At 40.0% G+C, this 22,383-nt stretch overlaps 1 protein-coding gene across 1 annotated transcript in view; it reads left to right on the top strand.

Moving 5' to 3' along the window:
- ASTN1 (astrotactin 1) overlaps nt 1-22,383 on the top strand; it is a gene marked incomplete at both ends in the record, with an annotated part of 252,365 nt that overhangs the window by 199,608 nt on the left and 30,374 nt on the right. Inside the window, 3 exons of the mRNA XM_083358699.1 lie at nt 1,080-1,207; nt 11,260-11,364; nt 13,225-13,413. Coding sequence (XP_083214825.1) covers nt 1,080-1,207; nt 11,260-11,364; nt 13,225-13,413 — 422 coding nt within the window. The remainder of the gene's footprint in view (nt 1-1,079; nt 1,208-11,259; nt 11,365-13,224; nt 13,414-22,383) is intronic.

The raw sequence follows: 22,383 nt of genomic DNA on the forward strand, positions 1-22,383 counted from the left end.
CACCCAATTCCTGAAGATATTAGTATTCATGCAGAGCCCTCTGCAATTATGCTCTCCACTAAGAGAACATATTAAGCATGAAACAATTGCACGTTTTAAAAGATGATGTCTTGGGCAGGTGTGTAATAAAGGAGTTTTAATTGGATTAGAAGGAATACTCCTTGAAGTCTCTTTTATATTTACCCATGCAATTCCATTACCTTTTGATTTTTCTATTGAAAAACACTGGTTGTCTTTTCATCACAAATTTATCATAATAAATTTGATAGATAGATGAGGAAGTTCTGGAGAAACAAGAGTTCTGATTTAATAATGTTTCTTACAGGTGATTGGCACATCCTCATTTACCTATTAAGTCAAAAATTAAGACATGTGAAGGGCCCTTTTTTCTCTGTGTGTGAATGGAGCAAAAAATTTTCAATAAGCCTTTACTCTTTTCTTTCTTTCTTTCTTTCTTTTTGAAGAAAAGCTCTGTGCATGCTGGTTCTGCATTCACACAGTTCTTCAATCCTTCAATTTGTAAGAGCTGGAGGACAAAAATGGAGCCCAAAGAAAGGCTCCACTGGCAGCATTACAGTTAATGGTCATGAGGAAAACTTTGATATTGATGACACTGTATGTAGACCTAAAATGTAGGATTTTAAAATAATTTTTAACAATTTTGAAGAACACACTTTCAAAAAAAGGGGAAAAAATAAAAAGAACAATTGAAATAAAATATTTTCATGATACTCTTTATTTCCACTTACTTTGATACATTGATTATAGATTTTAATGAGATCTGTGAGCCTGCGTATTTCAACATCTAGAATGAAATTTGGAGTGAAGTGTTAGAGATGGATGAAATACTCAGTCTGTTGTCATAATTTCATCTGGTTTCAAATTGCACTGAAAAGTCTGCTTTTCACAAATATATTTTGAAGAAAAAGTGGCAGAACCTTGAAAAGCCTTTGAAGGTGTTTATAGTATTGTATAAGTTGTACAAGGAATGTTGCTATTCTGCTGAATTTACTTTAGGAAACAGCTATACATAGATTTGCTAGGATTTTTCTTTGAACTTCTCATTTGGCACTTTTCAGGATGAATAACTTTGCTCGTGGCTTGGAGCAACAGCTGCCAGATGGACTAATGTTGGCCACTGTTCCACTAGAGAATCAGTGCCAAGAGGAGCTATCTGAACCTACTCCTGATCCAGATTTTCTAACTGGTAAGTGATCCCTTTCAGAGGCCATTTCTACTAGATTTTGCATTAATCTTGGGTCAGTCCTCAAACTGCTATCATGCTATCATCGTTTTGGAACTGAGTCAAGGTATTTCTGTTTTAGTTACAGTTTAATTATTATTATTTATTATTATTATTAATTGTATTTGTATACCGCCCTTCTCCCGAGGGACTCAGGGCGGTGAACAAGGCACATATAAATAGAGAATACAAAAATTAAAAAGAATTAAATAATCGCCCAGATAAGAACAATAACAGTATAAAAACCCCATTAAAAACCCTAACATCCCCCATCAGGCCAGGCCAGCTTGTTCAAATAAATGGGTCTTCAGACCACGTCGGAAGGAGCGAAGGTCCGGTGCCATCCGGAGCTCGACCGGCAGCTGGTTCCATAAAGCCGGAGCGCCCACAGAGAAGGCCCTCCCCCTGGGGGCCACCAGCCGACATTCTCTGACCGGTGGCACCCTGAGGAGGCCCTCTCTGTGGGAACGCACAGGGCGGAGGGAAGTTGACGCCGGCAGCAGGTGATCCCTGAGGTACTGCGGACCCATGCCATGTAGGGACTTAAAGACCATTACCAGAACCTTGAATCTCACCCAGAAGACAACTGGTAACCAATTGAAGCTATTAGTTTACCATCATTAGCATTTTTCCTTAAATTCATAGGTTCTTTGGGTAGGAGGCAACGGGGTAATCAGAATGTGCATTGTGAGATACATCATTTAATTTATATACATGCAAAGATGAAAGGCCAGGATTTGGGCTGACAGCAATAGTGGGTTGGTGCTTTGCGAAAGAGCAAATGCGGAGTTGAAGTGTTTGTGGTATAAAATTTCCCAGATGTCACTTTCTGAATCCTGTCATTTGTTCAGCCTTAAAATTTTGCAATATAGATATCACATGACTAACTGGAAAAAAATGCAAATATGTTATGGTCAGTCAGTTTAATGATGGTATAGATAAAAAATGTCAAACAAATTTTATACAAAATAAGAACAAGAGATACATTATTTTGGTGTTAGTATTTTTCCTTTTAAAATTGGCTTGAGATACGCCACATTGCCATAGAACAATAATTACTGTGTTGCCAGCTTGTGCAGTTATAGGTCAGATACTAAAAAATGTGGACCCTAGGTAAATATGCCAGGATGCTTACAATTAAGAAGCATTTATTCAAATGAACTCCATAACTGTAGCATCTGAGATTCTCAGAGCAGTGTGGTAAGTCTGGACTGTGACAATGTAGATGGACATGACTCACAAAGGGGTTGCTTTTGTTAGGCAAGCTTTGTAGCTCCTCAACCACTCTTTCCGTCCACTCCCAGAGTTGCTTAGTTTAGGCATAAGAAAAGGAAAGTTATATGATATTAATGACAATTAAATGTCTAGTATGTATTGGGTGCCTGCTATGACAAAAGAGGAAAATAATAATATAATTGGAAATTTTGTTATTACAACTTGCAAGAGCAAATAGGAAGAGATATCTTACCAAATCATCCTTCTTGATAGTGCTCATTTAAAAAATCTGGGACAATCACGGAACATATAGTTGCTAGGTACTTTTCAGACTTTCTTGTCCAGTTCTTTGCCCGCAGTAGGAATCCTCAGATCAATAACAATCAAGCTTTGCTTGAAAATATCGAGTGATGGATTAATACAACCTCAGGAGGAAGTTGTCCCATTGTTTGATGGCTGTTATGGTCAGAAAATTCTTCCTTACTTTGAGTTTGGATTTCTCTCTGTAAAGTTCCCACCAATTTGGCTTTGTCCTATCTGCAGGCTTGTGGAGAATAAATCCAAAATCATTAAAGTATTAGAAGATGTCTATTTTGTCTCCCCTTGGCTTTCTCTTCTTTAGGCTGAACATGCCCAATTCTTTAACTGTTTTTTGTAAGATTTTTTTTCTCAGTTTATTTTCTTGGTTGCTGTGTGCACCCCAGCATCCTTTTTGTATTGTGGTGACCAAAACTGGACAGGTGTTTGGACAAGTATTCCAAGTGTGGTATAACGGTCACTGCATATAGTGGAAATATCATTTCCCTTGATTTCAATATGATACTTTTTATGCAGACTAAGACATCTCTGTGCTGACTCATACTTAATTTATGGCCTACAAAGTTCCTGCCCAGAAATACTTGTCAATGCTGCATTGACTACTGTTGAACTAGGTACCACCTATCTCGTATTGCCCAAAATGCAAAATCTGATACTTTTCACCACTAAACAGACATTAGCAATCCCTCCCAGCATTGTGTCATCTGAAGATTTGATGAATCTCTCTTTATCTTCTCATCTAAGTCAACTATAAAAACTTTGTGGAGCTCTGGGTCCAGGACAAAACCCAGAGGTACCACTGTCTAATTATGTAGACATAGATCCATTAAGGACCATTTATTTCCTTTGTTACTCCTGCACATGTTGTTCTGAGATTTCTATCTGCGACCACATCCCATGGCATCAACTAAGATTGCAATCTTTCCATGGCAGTACATATAAAAATGCTCATTAAAATGTAATTAGTAGAAAAATTAACACTATAGGGCAATGTCTTGTGATTGACCTTATAGCCAGAATTACAGTGAGGCATTAGAAGAAGGAGAGACTTAATATATTAAGACAGGGAGAAAATGAGAAAAATGTTTTCAAGCTCTTTTTAACTACTGAAAAAGTACCAATAGACATTTCTTTGCTATGATTAGAATTTCCCTTCTTCCCTATCCAAACCTCCAAGACAAAAAGGCCACTATTTCCTGATGCCTTCTTTCATGTACTTGCCTCCTTCATACCTGTCTTTGGATTTTTTGCTCTTTGAGGGAGCAGTTTGAACTTTTGTGCCTGGGAAACTGGATGCCATCATTTATTATGCAGCAAATGGTTGCTTTCCTTGGCTCAGATACAAGACGGGTAAAAGTCTAAGAAGTAAGTAAAACCTCAAAAGATCTGCAGAAAGTTAACCAAAAACAATTGCATGGAAGATGATTTAGATGTCATTGGACTGTGGTCAAAGTTATGTATGATTCATGGACAGAGAACTACAATTTGTTTTTGATCGAATATAATAAATAGTTTGATACAAAAATGTTGACTTCAGATCAAATTTATTTTGTCCAGACAAAAAGAAAAAAGAAATTGAAACCAGATTCTGACTTAGAATTCATCTTAGAACTTGATTTGCATGACACATACTTGATTGTAAACCGCATTGAAATATTTTAATGTGTGTTTTTAATAAATACATATAGTAATAGTGGTATTATAGTCCAGAATAAATGTAAGATCAAACAACCCAAGTACAATTCACAGTATGTGTTAATTGAAGCACGGTAACAGAGTGAGCGCCTGTTACTCGTCCCAGCTTCTGCCAACCTAGCAGTTCGAAAGCACGTAAAAATGCAAGTAGAAAAATAGGGACCACTACGGTGGGAAGGTAACAGCGTTCCGTGCGCCTTTGGTGTCTAGTCATGCCGGCCACATGACCACGGAGACGTCCTCGGACAAGCGCTGGCTCTTCGGCTTTGAAACGGAGATGAGCACCGGCCCCTAGAGTTGGAAACGACTAGCACGCATGTGCAGTGGAACCTTTACCTTTACCTTTTATAGTGTGCTTCAGTTAACAAATCTGTGGAAATACCATGAAACAGAAGGCATATTTTAACAAATTTGGTAGATGTAAAAAAAAAAGAAACACCTCTCTCAGAAGTACGTGGTACCATCCATAGAATTTTAGAAATTACATTTAAAATGAAATCACAATTTTTAATAGGTATAATTTCAGAATATATTGACAAGAAATATACGGTAATTTACTGAAATACTTGCTTATGGATGTAACATTTAATTGTCCAACATTGAAAGAAAAATGATATCTGATTAGAAATTTAAACTTGGAGCACACACAGCAGTGACAAAACTAATGACATATATCCACAACAGAACTTTAACCAAATTCAAGCAAGAATGCTTTCCATTTTCAGTACACAATATATCACGCCACAAGGCAAATACAAACACAGTGTGGGTTCTAAGGAGATCTACATGTTTATAAATACTTCAAATCAGTCAAAATATAAAAAAGAGGGATGTTAGAAATGGAATACTTACCTATTTTTCCAAGCAGCTCATTTTTTTTTGTTTTAACATTTAAAAATTATATTTAAGATAGCTATAAACTTTTTTCTTCTTATATTTAAGGTTTAATTTATCTAATACATTTATTTATCTAAACATTGTAGTATTAACATTTTCTTATTTGTATTGCATAAATACCTCTGAACTCCGTTAATACCTTTATTTTATAATGTATTGTTCATATCTTAATGATGCAATAAAACAATTATTTGGGAGAGGGGAAAAATCTGGATATGACATAGCTTTATGGTGAAGGCACAAAACTTAGCAATTAGGAGGTGATTTCATGATACCTGTCATTTAAAAAAAACTTTTTTAATAATGCTGATTGGAGTGCCAGTCAGTCGTTCCAGGGTAGATTAATTAAAAATGCAATTCCACCTAGAATTTATATCTTAGAAAAACATGTCCTAGGGTTTGAAGAACCTGAGAAGCACAAAAGTATTGCTGAAGCATTACAGGGATTCTTTTACATCTGGGATCTATAATTGCAAAACTTACAACATTAAAAGAGCCTTGGTGGAGCAGTGGGCTAATGCCTCCTTAAGTAACACCAGCTGCCTGCAATTAGTGCAGGTTCGCATCCCACCAGGCTCAAGGTTGACTCAGCCTTCCATCCTTCCGAGGTAGGTAAAATGAGGACCCAGATTGTTGGGGGCAATAAGCTGACTTTGTAATAATGCCGCTTGGGGGGCCCCCGAAAGCCCTAATAAGCAGGCATATACATAGAATGAAGGCTATTGCTAAGCACATTGGTTTGTGCTTAAATTGTAAGCCGCCCTGAGTCTTCGGAGAAGGGCGGGATATAAATGGGATTAAAAATAAAAAAAATGCTCTGGAAAAAGCCCATTGGTGATAGACACAGGATAATAGCATGCAGGTTGTGTTACCCTCAGCTTGCTGAGGAGTTGATGTAACCTGGATGCTGCTGAAGGTATGCTGAAGATTAATATCTTCTAATACTTACTTAATAAGCTCCATGGCTTTCTTGTAATCCATATTTACAAGAAAATCAGGCCTGCTTCACACCCCACCGGATCCCTCCTCCCCACCTATTCCTGTGTCACCAATTACAAATTTACCTTTTGAAGTTGTCTGGAGCTCATAATGGGGAAGGAGAGCAGGCCTCAGCATCCCTAGGCTGTGGGGAAGCAGGCACTATTTTTGGATCACTGACGGGATGGGGAGGAGGGTATAGGACCCAATGGGATGGGAAGTAGACCCAAGGCTGTTGGGACTGTGTGGGGAGAGAGGAAATAGGCCCAAGGCTATTTGAGGAACTGGTGGGGCAGGATGGGGGGGCAGATAGGGGGAGATAGGCAGTGCTGCAGCAACCCTGCAGTCAATTGAAAGGGCAAATCCATCTGAAATTTGTCCATTTGACCACAGGAGTGCTACAATGACTAACTTTGAAACTGGATCATGAGTAGGGAAGTCCATTGTAAGTTGAGGACGATAGATAGATAGATAGATAGATAGATAGATAGATAGATAGATAGATAGATAGATAGATAGATAGATAGATAGATAGAATTGCTAAGCTCTTGTTTTGATATTAATTAGCACATTCTCTAATCTAAAAAGTGCCCTGGAGACTTCAATGCTCTAGGTGTAGAGAATGTGACTTTCAGAAGGTATGAGTATATTTTTTCTAATAAAATTTGATTCCAGGGTGCAATTTCCCACCCATAAAGAAGCACTGGTAATCTAATAACTCTACTAGATAAAATGCCTAGAGGTGCTGAGGAATTGGGCAGCCTCTGAATAGAATAAATAAATAAACAGGCACGTGTATGAATATGGGTAGGACTTCATGTCTGCAGAAAGTAACATGCATCAGCTTTGAATTTCAGTAGAAATAATAATAAGAGCATTGCATAGAATCAAGGCTGAGCATTCTAGCTGCAGAACAAGAATGCTTTCATTTGTCCTTACTTTAAATTAGTTTGATGACTCTTTTAAGTTTTTATTCATTGTCCATTCTTGTTTGTGGCAACCATATACTTTTGTTTAATAAATAAATAAATAGTTTTAAAATACTTTGTAATGAGGATTAAAAACTTACACTTTGTACTTGTTAAGGGGACTTTAATTCTGAATGATCTGCTGGCTAGCTGTAACTAGGGTCTCTTAATTTTGACTTAATAGCTTCCTTGGCTGGGGGACTTAGTATTTTCCAATCACAGCCACTGTCGTCTTCTCCAGTGAGGAGCAAAGAAATTGGATTAGGGAAGAGGAAACAGAATGTTTCTTTGTTCTCTGACTCTTGCTTGGAGGCCTTGCAGTGAGTGAGCACCTTAAGAAAACATACCTTATGGAACTAAGCTGAGGAATTCAGGCTGATATCAAAAACTCCTGAGAGAACTTGAACTACTAAAGTAAAGTTAGCTGGGAAGGTATGAGGATTTTTCATTTCTATTTGCTGCTGCTCACTCAGTTTTGTTTTGATTTGATTTGATTAAATTTATATGCTGCCCCTCTCCCTGAGGACTCAGGGTGGCTCACAACCATAAAAATTAAAAAACATAAAGTAATTTTTTTAAAAAAGAATTAAACAATAGATGCAATAATTACGAGACAATTTAACCCAGTAAAAAGCCTAATTTAAAAACGTAGTCATTCCAGGCCCGCTTGTTGGAACAACCAGGTCTTCAGGTCATGGCAGGAGGACCGAAGGTCAGAGGCCGTCCGCAGCTCTTGGGGGTAGCTCATTCCAGAGGGTCGGCGCGCCCACAGAGAAGGCTCTCACCCTGGGGATTGCCAGCTGGCATTGCCTGGCTGACGGCACCCTGAGGAGGCCGACTCTGTGGGAATAACCGGGCGATGGGAGGTTGACAATGGCAGCAGGTGGTCTCGCAAGTACCCCGGGCCTAAGCCATGTAGGGCTTTAAAGGTTATTACCAGCACCTTGAATTGCTCTCCGAGGGTAACCGGAAGCAAATGCAGCTCACGCAGGAGTGGTGTGACATGGGAGTACTGAGATACTCCCATAAGCACCCGTGCAGCCACATTTTACACTAGTTGAAGCCTCCAGGTGCTCTTCAAGGGCAGCCCCATGTAAAGAGCATTGCAGTAATCCAGGTGAGAAGTGACAAGGGCGTGGGTAACCGTGCATAGGACATCTCGGTCCAAAAAGGGGCACGACTGCCGCAGTAGGCAAACCTATGCAAAGGCCCCCCTGGTCACGGCCATCTTCCAAATTAAGCCGTGAATCCAGGAGGACACCCAAGTTGCGAGCCCTTTCTGAGGGGGGCAATACCTCCCCCCCATCAAAAGAGATGGAACTTGTTGGACAATATGAGATGCCGGTATCCACAGCCACTTGGTAAAGGTAAAGTTTCCCCCGCACATGCGTGCTAGTCGTTTCCAACTCTAGGGGCCGGTGCTCATCTCCGTTTCAAAGCCGAAGAGCCAGCGCTTGTCCAAGGATGACTCCGTGGTCATGTGGCCGGCATGACTAGACGCCAAAAGCACACGGAATGCTGTTACCTTCCCACCGTAGTGGTCCCTATTTTTCTACTTGCATTTTTTGCGTGCTTTTGAACTGCTAGGTTGGCAGAAGCTGGTACAAGTAACAGGTGCTCACTCTGTTACACAGCACTCGGGATTTTTTGAAGTGTAAGCACAGGGTTGTAAAATCCCGTCATGATTTTTCTGCAAAAGTACTGCTCCTACAACCACATCGCTGGCATTGGCTTGAATAACAAATGGTTCCTCTGGGTAGGGGTGCTTTAAGACTGGTTCAGCAGCACATAGTCTTATTAAATTCTCGGTTTGGCATTCCATAGTCCATTGTAATGGCTGACCAAGTCATGGTTTCCCCCCATCTTTGCCAGTTTTTATCATCTCTGTCAGGAGTAAAGCAATCTCAGGAAATGATGGGATGAATTGACAGTAGAAATTGGCAAACCCCAGGAAGCTTTGTTGCTGCTTTCAGGTTTTTGGAGGCTGCCATTTAATTATAGCTTTCACTTTGGCTGGATCCATCTCACTGCCCTCATTGAAAATTCTATAGCCAAATAATCCAAATGTGCCTGATAAAATTTGCACTTTGACAGTTTGACATAAAGTTTAGCGCTTAGCAGTTTTTTCAACGCCTCTTGCACTAAACATTCATGGTCTGCCATAGTCTCGGTATAGATTAAGATGTCATCAAGATACACCAAAACATCTTTGTACAAATGATTGTGTTGCACCTGGTTGATTAGCTGCGTGAACACAGTAGGAGCCCCTTGAAATCCAAATAGCATAACTTTGAACTGATAGCTGCCCAAAGGTCTGTTAAAAGCAGTTTTCCATTCATCACCTTCTCTTATTCTCATGCGGTAATAAACCTCTCAGATTTAATTTGGTAAAAAATCGCCCCTTTGCCAGATGGGTTAACGGATCCTTCAGTAGAGGGAGGGGGCACTCAATACAACCCGCGACCCTCCTAAATTCACACACATATTCCTTCACTAATCTACCTGCTTGTTTCACTTCATGAATGTCCTTCTCTGCTTGCAAGGCTATGGATTCGTCCTCAAACCTGGCCTTTAGCCCTTGGATGAATAGGTTATACTCCTATAGCTCCGGCGCTTACCCTTCTGCAAGCTATTCAATCACTCCCATGCCTCCCCCTCCAGGTTTGCCACTATGACATCAACCTTCGCAGCAGTGACAGTCAGGGCTAGCATGCTGCTGCCGACGATACGGGCTTGTCCTCTGCACTGGGCTTGAAGTCAAAGCTGATGGCTTTGGTCGCGGTAAGCGGCCCTGGCCCCACCGATGGGACTGGGGCTTCTCCTGGACTGGGAACAGTCTTGGAGGCGCCTGTCATCTCGCTCACTGGTCAGCAACGGCCGGGTGGCCTGCCCCTTTTCCCCATGTCTAGCTCTTTGAATATCTCCCTCAAACACTCGACTGACTGGCTTTGGATTGCTGTCAGATACTTCCACTCACCCGACTCCTCCGATGGTGCCACCTGCTTAGCTGCTCTACAATCAGGAGAGCGTGACTCCTGGGAGGCAATCAGTGGAAATTCAACTTCAGCGGCCTTTGAAGAACTCTTCTTCAGCTGGGCAGTCTCTGAACGCCATGATTCTCTGCTAGGTGGGTCCATTCCGATGACCAGATGTGCTCTCGGGTCTTTGGTCTCGCCCCTGCCGCTGGAGTCTCAGAAATCACACTCTCTGTCCAAAACGCGGGGTCTCCTCCCAACTTCTCAACCTGCCAATACTTTATCTAACATTGACCCTGAGTTCACACACAGCTGCAATTGTTATGGCTAACTGAAAATGCTCAAGCATTCCCCTCATCCCCCCCTTCTACATCTAAATATCTCACAGCAGAAAAAGCACAGTAAAAGCAAAAGGTAAAATTGTTGCAGTTTCTTAATTGTCACAACATTGACACTTTGCTTGTCAGAAGATTGCAAAAGGTGATCACATGACCCTGGAACACTGCAACCGTCATAAACACATGCCAGTTGCCTGAATTTGGATCACATTGATCATGTGGAGGCTGCAATGGCCATAAGTGTGAAATATAGATAGAAGTCACTTTTTTCAGTCACTAAATGAATGGTTGTAAATCAAGGACTACTTGTATTGAAATCCCAGGGAGAGGTCTGACAGGCTGTAGTTGACAGGCAGATAATGCACCACCCCTTCTTTGTCACATCCATAGGAAAAATAAACCACACAGATAATTTCTTCTGAATCTGCTTTACAAACTCACGATAAGGTGATTTTAACAAACAGATTTTTCATCTGCAACCTAAAATAGCTGAGTGTGAGAAAAGTACTTTCCTTGTGATTCTGCTGAACGGGAAAAGCAATACGGATTCTATGTCAGATTTGGAATACCATTATGTTGCAAATATGCCAAGTGTCTTTGCCTTTCTTATTTTCCCCATGTTTCTTCCACAGGGATGGTGAATTTCAGTGAGATTTCTGGATATCCTTTGCTACAACATTGGAAGGTTCGCTCTGTCATGTACCATGTTCGGTTGAACCAAATGACTACCTCTCAATGTAAGTTACTTGGTGGGGTGGCTTTAGATTGGTGTGGGGAGACCAGCCAAAGAGGCAGCCATTCTAACTTTATGTTCATCCTGGACATCAGTTTTCTTTGGTCAGTCATCAGCAATTTCATATGTAAGAGTTAGAAGGGAACAGATACATTCCAATGTTGGATGGCAATTTAGGGATTTGTAGTTGCAGATCTGGAGAATACTAATTTCACATATATTGATTCCTAGTTCCATTCTAAACTATTTTCACCTTAAAATGTGTACCATGCTTTTATACTGTGTACTACAATCTTGACATTTTATCCTAAAGTATGCATTTGCAACTAAAGTAAGCCCTTTTTTATACAGCTTGCATTTCTTTCCATTAAAAACCATGCTGCACAATTCAAAAAGAATTATAAAAACAGAAAATTTCAGTATAGTGGAAGTCTGGAGAGTGCAAATGAGTTTGCTGAGAATGCAAACTAAATAAAATTTTAAGTGTCTTCATTCAGAGTTCTGTCACATTTTCCTTCTTGAATATTTGGTGCTTTTTGACCCTCCTATACTTAGGTATTTTTATTTTTATTTTTATTCCATTTATATCCCGCCCTTCTCCGAAGACTCAGGGCGGCTTACAAGCTTAGCAGTAGTAGTATACTGTATATCTTGAAACATGTAGATGACATAAAGCAAATTGGGTGTCTTCATCTTCTCTAGGAGCAGTTTGGAAAAGACCACAAACTGGGTGCCAAAATTTCACCTCATATATTGTCTGTTGAGTATGTAATGTCTTATCCTTTTAAGAAATAAGCTTTTTTCCCCCCCAAAATGATTGATGAAAAACATCAGGAAATAAACCAGCAGGTCAAGTAGGGTGGCACTGTGGCAGATGTTGTTGTGTCTTCACACAGGGCTTTTCAGTCTCAGAAGCTCGACTTTAAATAAAAATGTCTGCGCAAAGACAGTTTATCTGAATATTGAAAGAGGTAGTTTAATAGAGAAAAATATTTATTCCATTCATAATAGGGTGTTGTTGATATTTTCTTGGCAACTCTGTAAACAATGTTCCTTAGAAACATGGCATTATTCAATCAAAGGTAGCAATTTAATTTCTGATGAGAACTGATACTGTAACAATTTTTGGTCAGCAATTCTTATTGTTTCCTCATCACCCCACAAACTGCAAAAACAATTGTGAACAACTAAGAGCCTGCTACTGAAATTAAACATTTTTATCAGGCTAAAACAAGGCAGTTTATTTCTTTAGACACTGAATTCAGTCCTGAAACATTTGGAAATAGCCACTGACCTTATTTAAATCACAGTTCCCTTAAGTAAATTTAACTTCCTTTTTACATACAGACTATGCTTTAGGTCAGGCATGTCAAACACAAGGCCCGGGGGCCGGATCCGGCCGGTGAAGTGGCTTCATGTGGCCCGCGAAGCCATCCTGGAAACAGTGAGGGAACGCCCCCCACTGCCTTGGCCCAGAGACCCTCCTTCTGCCAGAGACCCTCAGATCTGTCCCACTCCTGCCCAGGCCCCCATAGGCACCCTTGATGCGAACGATGTAGAGCTGGCCGTGCCCACCCAGTAGGCCATACACACTCTAGCCACGCCCACCCAATAGGCCACGCCCACCCTGGCCATACCCACCCGGCCCCTTGAGGGCAACCGCAATGCTGATGAGTTTGACACCCCTGCTTTAGGTATTGGAGTGAACAAGGATTAACCGGCCTGTGAGCTTCCAGAAGCATCTAAATGTGGTAGCAAAATGTCTGTCTGTTCTGTCTGTCTGCCTGCCTGCCTGCCTACCTACCTATCCTACCTTTCTCTCTCTCTCTTAAGTTCTTGTTTGCTGTACTTCTGTTCTCTGCAGTGTTTGGCAATGCCCTTCATTCTCTTGATGGAGCAACATCTCGGGGAGATTTTGTGGCTCTGCTGGATCATTTTGGCAACCACTATATACAGGAAGCTGTCTATGGATTTGAGGAATCCTGCTCTATCTGGTACCCCAACAAGCAAGTCCAAAAACAGCTCTGGCTGGAATATGAAGATATTAGCAAAGGTAAACTACATTACTGCCTCCTCCTTATACTGAGACACAGTATGGTAGAGAAAGGCAAGTATCAGTAGTGTGGAGAGGTGATAGTAAAGATTCTGTTGTGGCTAGGAAAATCCTGCACTTGGAACTATTTTCAAAAGGTTGCTTCATCTGCATCATAAACTTTGATTGCGGTGTTTGCATTTTAACAGCTCTCGGGTTGTAAAGGGGATGAAAGGAAGGAGAACACTTGAAGGGCAGAAAATATTGGGCAAAGAAGAAAATTGTGCTGCATTGGAAATCTGACTTGAACTTGGATGTCAGAGCAGATACGACTGTGACAAGGGACTATTCCACCCTCAGAGATGTGCTGGCCCTTTTGCTAGAGTTGTATAAGCTACAATTCTATGGCAGGGAAGTAGAGTTGTGATTGTCATCTGGGATACTCTGCAGGTGATCAAGGGCATTGTTGTTTAGGTAATTTGTGAGTTATTGTTTGTTCAAGATAGGGCTCAAGGGAAAAGTTAAGGCATTGTTTTTACTGGCCTCCATGTTGTACAATTCCTACCTGAGTTTCTTGACCTTGACCTGTTTTTTTATACATAAGCTATAGGTTTTTAATTTGCTTCACTGGGGGTGGGGAAAACCTCATGGTCACCCTGGCAACAGTGAGTTGGTCTTCAGTATCTACTTACATTTTCATCAAACCCTTTCAATGTCAAATCATTATCTGTTTATTATGATTAAGAGAATGGAGATATTATTCATTGTGCTTGTGGTTGACATCTGGTGGGTTCAGGACTTGGGTGGTATGTCCTAGCACATGTCTTGTAAATTAAGGAGAGCATCTGAAGGGCAGCAAGTATTGTACAAAGAAATTTGGCAGTCCTTGATACCCTCAATTATGATACCAACTCTGGACTAAAAGGTTAAGGGGGTCTGGGCATGAGGGGCATTTGGTGGGTCTCTTTCCTCCAATGCTGGTTTGTGGTCCCAGTCAGTGCTGCTGGGAGAAGAGAGGTCTAGCACAAGATCTCTGCTTTCTGAGGTGCCACAGGACTCATCACTCTCCTCATTTCTATTTACCATAATAATAATAAGTTGGAAGGGATCTTGGAGGTCATCTAGTCCAACCCCCTGCTCAGGCAGAAAACCCTGTACCATTTCAGACAAATGGCTGTCCAGTCTCTTCTTAAAAAACCCCAGTGTTGGAGCATTCACCACTTCTGGAGGCAGGTTGTTCCACTGGTTAATTGTTCTAACTGTCAGGAAGTTTCTCCTTAGTTCTAGGTTGCTTCTCTCCTTGACTAGTTTCCATCCGTTGCTTCTTGTCCTGCTTTCAGGTGCTTTGGAGAGTAGCTTGGCTCCCTCTTCTTTGTGGCAGCCCCTGAGATATTGGGACACTGCTATCATGTCCCCCCTCATCCTTCTCTTCATTAAACTACACATACCCAACTCCAGCAACCATTTACCCAATTCCAGCAACCGTTTACCCAGTTCCAGCAACCATCTATATAACACTGCTAGGAGCATCACTAATCGGCATACATGTAATACTCAATTACATAATCTCTACCCTGAGCTGACCAAGAATGCCACCAAGATCTTTTTCCAGCATTTGGATGCTGTGAAGGTCTGGATTGGGAAAATAGGCTTTAACTCATCTCTAGCAACACTACGGCCTATCCTGAATCTAGAGACCTTCCATTGTTATTTCTGGATGTGGTAACCTTTCCTCAGAGCCTTTGTCCTGGGCTCTGAGCCCCTGCTTGACAAATTGGTAGCTGTTAGGCCCAAGAGATAACACTGAAAAAAATCAAATCAGTTTTAATCCTTTATTCACTTACTCCCAGTGAACCAAATCCGGTAAACTAAAGCTATAAACCCTAACCCTAACCTACTAGATATATCCTGAGGGATTCTAGGGCTACCCTGAACCTCGTCCTCCTTTCCCCATCCAGCTCAAGACTGTGCAGACTCTTAATCCAAACCTCTTTCTGGGAAAGCTTTGTGCTCCTGGAGCTACACATTTCATCACATCAGCAGCTGGAAAGTTTTTGCACAAACTCATCTTGTGTGCCAGTTATATTTGTGCATAGATTGGGAGACTATATTGATGTTCACTCTTGCCTGAATTACTTCCTGGCTGGACTACTGCCTCTGGAACTGCCTACCTCTATACATTCAGTCTAGTCTCTACCTATTATATTTTTGAGGAGTTGTAAAAACATAACTCTTCATCTGAGCATACTTGAAGCTTCTGCTGCCCAGATGGTGATACATCAGGGACCTCTTGTTATGTTTATGTCACTACTTGTTTATGTTTTAAAGTTGGGTTCTTATTTGTAAACTCTTCGGAATCCTGGGAAATGGAGCAGCATATAAGCTGAAATAATAAATAAATATACTAACAGACCCATGGACTTCTCAACATTCAAGAGAATTACTCAAAAAATAACTTTGTGCTATAGAAACTTGGGCTAGTTTTGTAAGACATGAAATTTTCCATGCACAAGACAAAATTTGGAGAGAGTTGAGGTGGCAGAGATGTGTTGTTGCTTCTGTGAAAGGAAGTATGCAGGATGAGTGATGGAGAGGCTGCTGTTCTCTAAAGCTTGTTGTTATTTAAAAGCACTCTGTTTCAACATTCACCTGTAAATTGGTCATCATGTCCCTGTTGCTCTTTCACAAAGTAATGAGGGTGTTTTTTCTAGTTAAGGACAAAGATTGGCAATTTATTCCCAATCAAGGACCAAACTTTCTGTAATTGTCTAGCCTGAGGTTTTTCAGGTATTTTTATTGCAATATAGCAAAATAATTCTAAATTGACTAACTTGGGAATAAGTCTTGCTAAACAAATTCTGGCAAGGCTTACTATTGAATAGACATCAATAGGATTGCAATGTTGTTGGAATATTGAAGCATTGTTCTTAAAAATGAGGCTCTGTGCAGTAATTAGAGATCAAGGATACGCTACAGTATATTTTCATACGGTTGTTCAATTTCCTATTTGAGCATTGATTCAACCATTATAAAAGATGCGGGCATGACTTTGTGAGAATTTAGTTTTCAGCTCTATACATGCAAAAACACAAACATACATTATATGCACATGCACGAATGTTTTTCAGTGATACAGTATCAGTTAATGGTAACATGTTTGCAGTATCAAAGTTGCCAGCTATTGTAACAATGTGGTTCAAGAGGCAGACTTACCAATCAGAAAAATCATGACTCAAATCTCACCGAGTTCATTAATTTACCAGCTGTTCTTAGACTAAGCTAATCCTCAGCTCTCTCAACCTCCCACCCCAAGTTGGTTATTTAATTATAATGATCTGTACATCAAAATGGGGCAAATGTTTATATGAGATGTGTGCTCAGATATATATTTAAATGGTATATATCTGTATGATGCCAGGATCACTTTTTTCACATGAACATCTTACTATGTGATTAGAGAAAATAAAACTCCAGGAGGGAGGGAGGGAGGGAGGGAGGGAGAAAGGAAGGAAGGAAGGAAGGAAGGAAGGAAGGAAGGAAGGAAGGAAGGAAGGAAGGAAGGAAGGAAGGAAGGATTTTAATAATTTAATAATTTCTATACCGCCCTTCTCCCGAAGGACTCAGGACTTTGGGATAACTAACAGGAATCTGACAAGGTTATATAGGAACTCCAAAGCCTTTAGGTAAGTTAATCAAGGACATGTTGATCTGGAATTGAATCAGTCCCAAGGACAATTGGGTATCCATGGGGACTCATATAAAAGAGCATTATCCTTATGGAAATGGTCTGTGATAGGTTACTATAAAGAGCAAGAGATTTATGTGAATATAACATAGAAGCTAATAGGCAAAATTAACTAGGACATTCTCATGCATAAGCCCTTCTAAAGCTTCTGTTCATATGTTGTGGAGGAGAATAATCCAATGGTTGTGCTTATTATGCAAAATAGCAGCAAATATTAATTGTGAGAGTTCCTCACAGGTTAAAATCTTATTAAACCTATGAAGCATTTTGCTTTATTCTTGGAATTTCCTTTAAAAAATATTTTGAAGAATTGACTGCTGGTTTATCTGAAGAGGAAAAAGAGCAATTTTGCAATAAATCATGGATTTGATGAATTATCCTTTTTATGCCCTTTATTTCTGTAATTATGGATGTCATAACACAAATCTATAAATGGTTTTTCTGGCTATAACTAACAAAGTGGAAGCATTGCCAAGAAAGATTTAATGGTTATTTATGCTAACAAACTGAACATGAGGCAACGGACATTATAATGGCAAAATGCCATTTTAAATTTATTAGTGGACGCATCATTTATCTTAAGACTCAGGAAATATACTGCTGCTGGGCTCAGCTCAACCTTGCTATATCTTTATTTGATCTACTTTAGTAGAACTACAGGCGGGTAACTAGGATTTTGGGGTTGTCCTCAGTTCTCATATCTTTATTTTGGCCTTAAGAATGTGCTACTCACCAGAAAATCACAATGGTATGAAATTGGTTGTCTCCTATTGCCAATCCCTATCATGTCTTTATTGTTTCTCTTACAAGCCACTGCAGTTAACTGACATTAGCCCAAGAGAAGAAAGTCCGAGATGACAAAGGCTAACAGATTTTATATAACTTGAGGCTATTTTTGGACAGCATCAAAATGAAGGTGAAATGGCAGCTTAACATGGGTAGAAACAAGAAACTTGTTTCCCTCATATGTGTGTCTGTGTGTGTGTGTGTGTGTGTGTGTGTGTGTGTGTGTGTGTGTGTAGAGAACAGGATATATTTTTGGTTGTGTTTTGGTGTACATGAAGAAAATCTGAGGGGGTTGGGGAAGGCAATTTTCCTCTAATTTTCTCTGGGACTCAGCGGTTTTAAGAACTGTGCCTACTCATTCTTCAATAGCAAAATTGCACCATCTGTCTTTAGGTGAAATCTTGATTGCAGCATGATGGCCATATATTCCTACTCCTTTCTGACCATTTATCAACTTGTTAATCTTCTGTATTAGAAATGACAGACTTTGGGTTTGCAGGATTTGCCCATTTTTATTTCTAGAGTCCTTAAGTTCATTAACAGTCAGATGGAAAAGATGGATGGATCATAGACATGTCCAAGTTAAAATCCCGAAGATCGGGAAGACAGTTTTTGCCAGTTTGGCACTTCTATTAAATTTGCTATAAGTTGATGAGAAAATTGATTAATTGCTGTCATTTGATGTCCATATATTGGGTACCTTTTTCCTCTGCACTCAGGGATTATTTCATAAAAACTGTAGAGCTAGGAATTGCTATTTAGGTCATGAAGTCCAGACCCCAACTTGATACCAGAATCTAGATTAAAGCATCCAGGCTTCCTGCTTCTCAATTAAAGGTCCTGTTCTGATTCAGAAACCAGCTGCTGAATGATTTGTCCACAGATCACACACAGTTTCCTGTATTGGGGGTCAGTGTGGTAGAATGCTGAAGTGGGGTGACATAGATCATTGTCTGCAATGAAACTCATTTGAGCAAAACATGATGTTTTATCATCCAAAGCAGAAGTCTATTATGGAAGTAACAGAAGCAGTATATATTAGCAATATCTCTTTGTGGAAGGTCTGAAGTAAAATATTCTTGACAAATAGGTAAAAGGCCATTCTTGCCTTTTCTTGGCTTACCTACCTGATTTTGCTGCTGGCTCCACTATTTCAGCTTTACAAAGTTGGCAGCTTTGCAAGGCTTTATATAGACTATTTTATTGATTTAAATATGATTTTCCAGTTAATAATGATTTAGGATAAAATGCATGTTATACAGGTAGTCCTTGATTTATGGCCATAATTGGGACCATGCTTTCTATTCCTAAGCAAGGTGGTTGTTAACTGTAACAATTTTACAACCTTTTTTGCCACTGTTAAGTGAATCACTGCAGTTGTTAAATGAATCTTATGGTCATTAACTGAATCTGACTTCCCCTACTGACTTTGCTTACTAGAAACCAGCTGAGAAGGTCGTAAATGGCACTCACATGACCCCAGGACATTGCAACCATCAAAAATACATGCCGGTTGCCAAGTGCCCAAATTTTGATTATTTGACTGTGGGGATGCTACGAGGGTCGTAAGTGTGAAGATGGTTGTAAGACACATTTTAAGTACCTTTGTATCTTTGAACAGTTGCTAAACAAATGGTTGTAAGTTGAAGACTGGTGGTACTTTGGCCATGTGTAACTAGCTCCTTCTATTGAACAATCCTTTCCTTGGGGGAGAAGGGATTATTTTATTGTAAGGATGTGTTGTTGTTGTTGTTTTAAAGAGAATGCTTAATTCTTTCTCCTGCCAACTCTTTTTTCTTTTGAAATTTCCCTCTTACTTTTACAATTGCCCACTTTGATAGTATTATAAACCTAGATTTAAATCACAACATAATTTCAAAAACTCTGCATAGTCTAAGTACAGCATAGATATGGCTAAGAGCCAGTTCCGGCGAGTGCTACTGTCTAGGGAGAAATTAAGCAATGCCTGCCTGATAATGAATCATAGGACTGAAGAGACCTTGGACTGATCAGTGCATATGGTTGCAGTTGGCCTAACCACAATCTTACTTTGGAAGCTTTACTTTGGCATTAATTGCAATGGGCGTGATGTGGTTGAAAAATTACCTTTCCTACAGGCCCACCCATCCTGCTGCGATGTATCAAGCATCTCCTAATACAGCAGTTTTGGGGTTTTATTTTTTTTTCTTTTTATGTTCCAGAAAACACTATTTGTAACCCCTTTTGTTTCTTTAGATCTTGAGTTTCTTTCTTTCACCAAGTTTCTCATTTCAGTTCTCTTCAGTCCTGTGTCACCCGCCACATTTTCTGCTCTGCTTCCCTTTCTTTCTTTATTCTTCCCTTTAGTGCATGTCAGGAGCTTTGTATCGATTGAAAACTTGCAAGAGATAAACCATTCTCAATCACTGTTTCTTTTTCCCCTGAGCCTGCTAAGCAGCAATTCAAAGGCAGCCAGAGCCGGTCCATTTCTAGCACAATGGGAAGGTTATGAAATGTCCTATATCTTTATAGGCCCACTCTCTGCTTTTTTCTCCATATAATAGAGGTGTCTTCTTTGATCAGTTACTGGTATTAGCTTATGATCCGGAAAACAGACATGGGCATTAGATGTTGGGCTGGAGAAGTATTTTAACTGGGGGGGGGGGAAGATTAGGAAAATAAGCAATGGGCCAGAAGGCAGAAGCTGGTCACAGGGAGATCCAACTTGGAAATAATGATGATTAATCAATGGAACAGCTGGCCTCCCAGAGCTGTGGGTGCTTCATTGCTGGAGGATTTGTCTGGGACAATTTAAGAACTCCAGCCTTGGGCAGGGAGTTGGACTAGAAGACCTCCAAGGTCCCTTGTAATTGTATGATTTTATTTCCTGTCCTCAAAGTTTGCAGTAATCCAAATTTTGGCTGTTTGTAGAGACTGAGGTAGATGATCTTGACAGAGATATGCAAGAACCACAATCAAGGCAAAAAGGGCAGAAACATTACTTAAGCCCTACAAAACAAGATAATATTTGGAAATGTCTCAATCAGGGACCTGGGGTGTAAAAAGGGAGGAGAGGTATAGCACAATCAGACTTGCAAGATTTTATTATTAGAGTTTCTCTCAATAAAGTATCATTCTAGTCCTTCTGTGGAGTTAATTTTCTGCCCTGGTTTGCCTAGTGGAGTTGATGTCTAGTGTAATGAAAAGAAGGATTAGGGGTGACATGAAAGCAGTTTCCCAATATTTGAGGGGCAGCCACAAAGAACGTGTCATTGATAGCATGAATGTTAATAAATAGAATCTTAGTCCAGACAGAAATACTGTTGGTGGATTGATTGTTGTAACAAAAAAGTGGTGGTAACCTGTTTTTTTTTTAAATCCATCATTGGTTCTTGAGAAACAAATAGTCTCAATAGCTAAGGATGCATGTATCAGGTTTGTCTAATAAAACCAAGTGTAATCCTATCTTGACAAGGTTAGGCATAAATAAATAAATATCCTCATAGCCTCTTGATTGGTTCCATATATTACACTGTTTTAATGTCATCTTCATGATAAAGCTGTAAGGCTATTAACTGTGACTGATGGATATGATTAGGTAACAGAAATGCTTACATAAGTACTTTAGATATTGTACTAATTATTGATTCATTTCTATGTCCAGTTGAAAATGTTGATGCCGATCTAATGTCTGGATAGCTAGAAGTCAGAATATGTAAAGAAATACTTTTTTTTTTCTATCTGTCCTCCTGGTGATTGAACTCTGAATGTTCCTTCCAAGTAAAGTTAAGCAGGTGGAGTTACAAGGATTTCTTTGTGAAAGGCCTGCTAGTGGAACACCTTCTCCTGGGAATGCCCATAACTGATATCTACTTTGCAGTCTTTCTAGTAGTAAATGTCCTATGACTACTAGATAGTTCCTGTGATTCCTAGAGTCCCAAAGCCAGGAAAGATGAGAAAAATCTCTCACTTCTCATTATCCTGTTTCCGTTGTCCAAAAGATGATTCATGATCTAGCCTGTATGCAGCACCTGATAGCAGGGATATGAACAGAAACATAAGGCAAAGAGTTAACTGTTTCTGCATCTCATATACTGATTCTAGATATTTGGCAGTCCAGATATGGCAGCCCTAATCCATGCCAATGAATTGGTAGAAGACGTTGGACCAGGATTGAAAGGCAAGGAGAACATGATTGACTCTTTATTGCCACAAGGCCTCAAGCCTCCCTGTGACTCAAGGCAGCTGCCTTTATATATTTAGGCATTTAGGCTACTAGCATTGTTTCATGCATGCAGAGAATCTGGCTCCTATACAGCACAACTAATACTGTTTAGGATCTTTTGTGAGAGGGATCAGGAGATATGATAAGATAACCTTTATTGTCATTTTTTACTGTGGGCACAAGGACACATATTAAAAATGAAATTTTGTTGCCTGCTCTCAAAAGTGTACACATACAAAACATACATATAAACATG

The sequence above is a fragment of the Vipera ursinii genome, assembly GCF_947247035.1.
Source record: "Vipera ursinii genome assembly, chromosome: 3".
NCBI lineage: Eukaryota > Metazoa > Chordata > Lepidosauria > Squamata > Viperidae > Vipera > Vipera ursinii.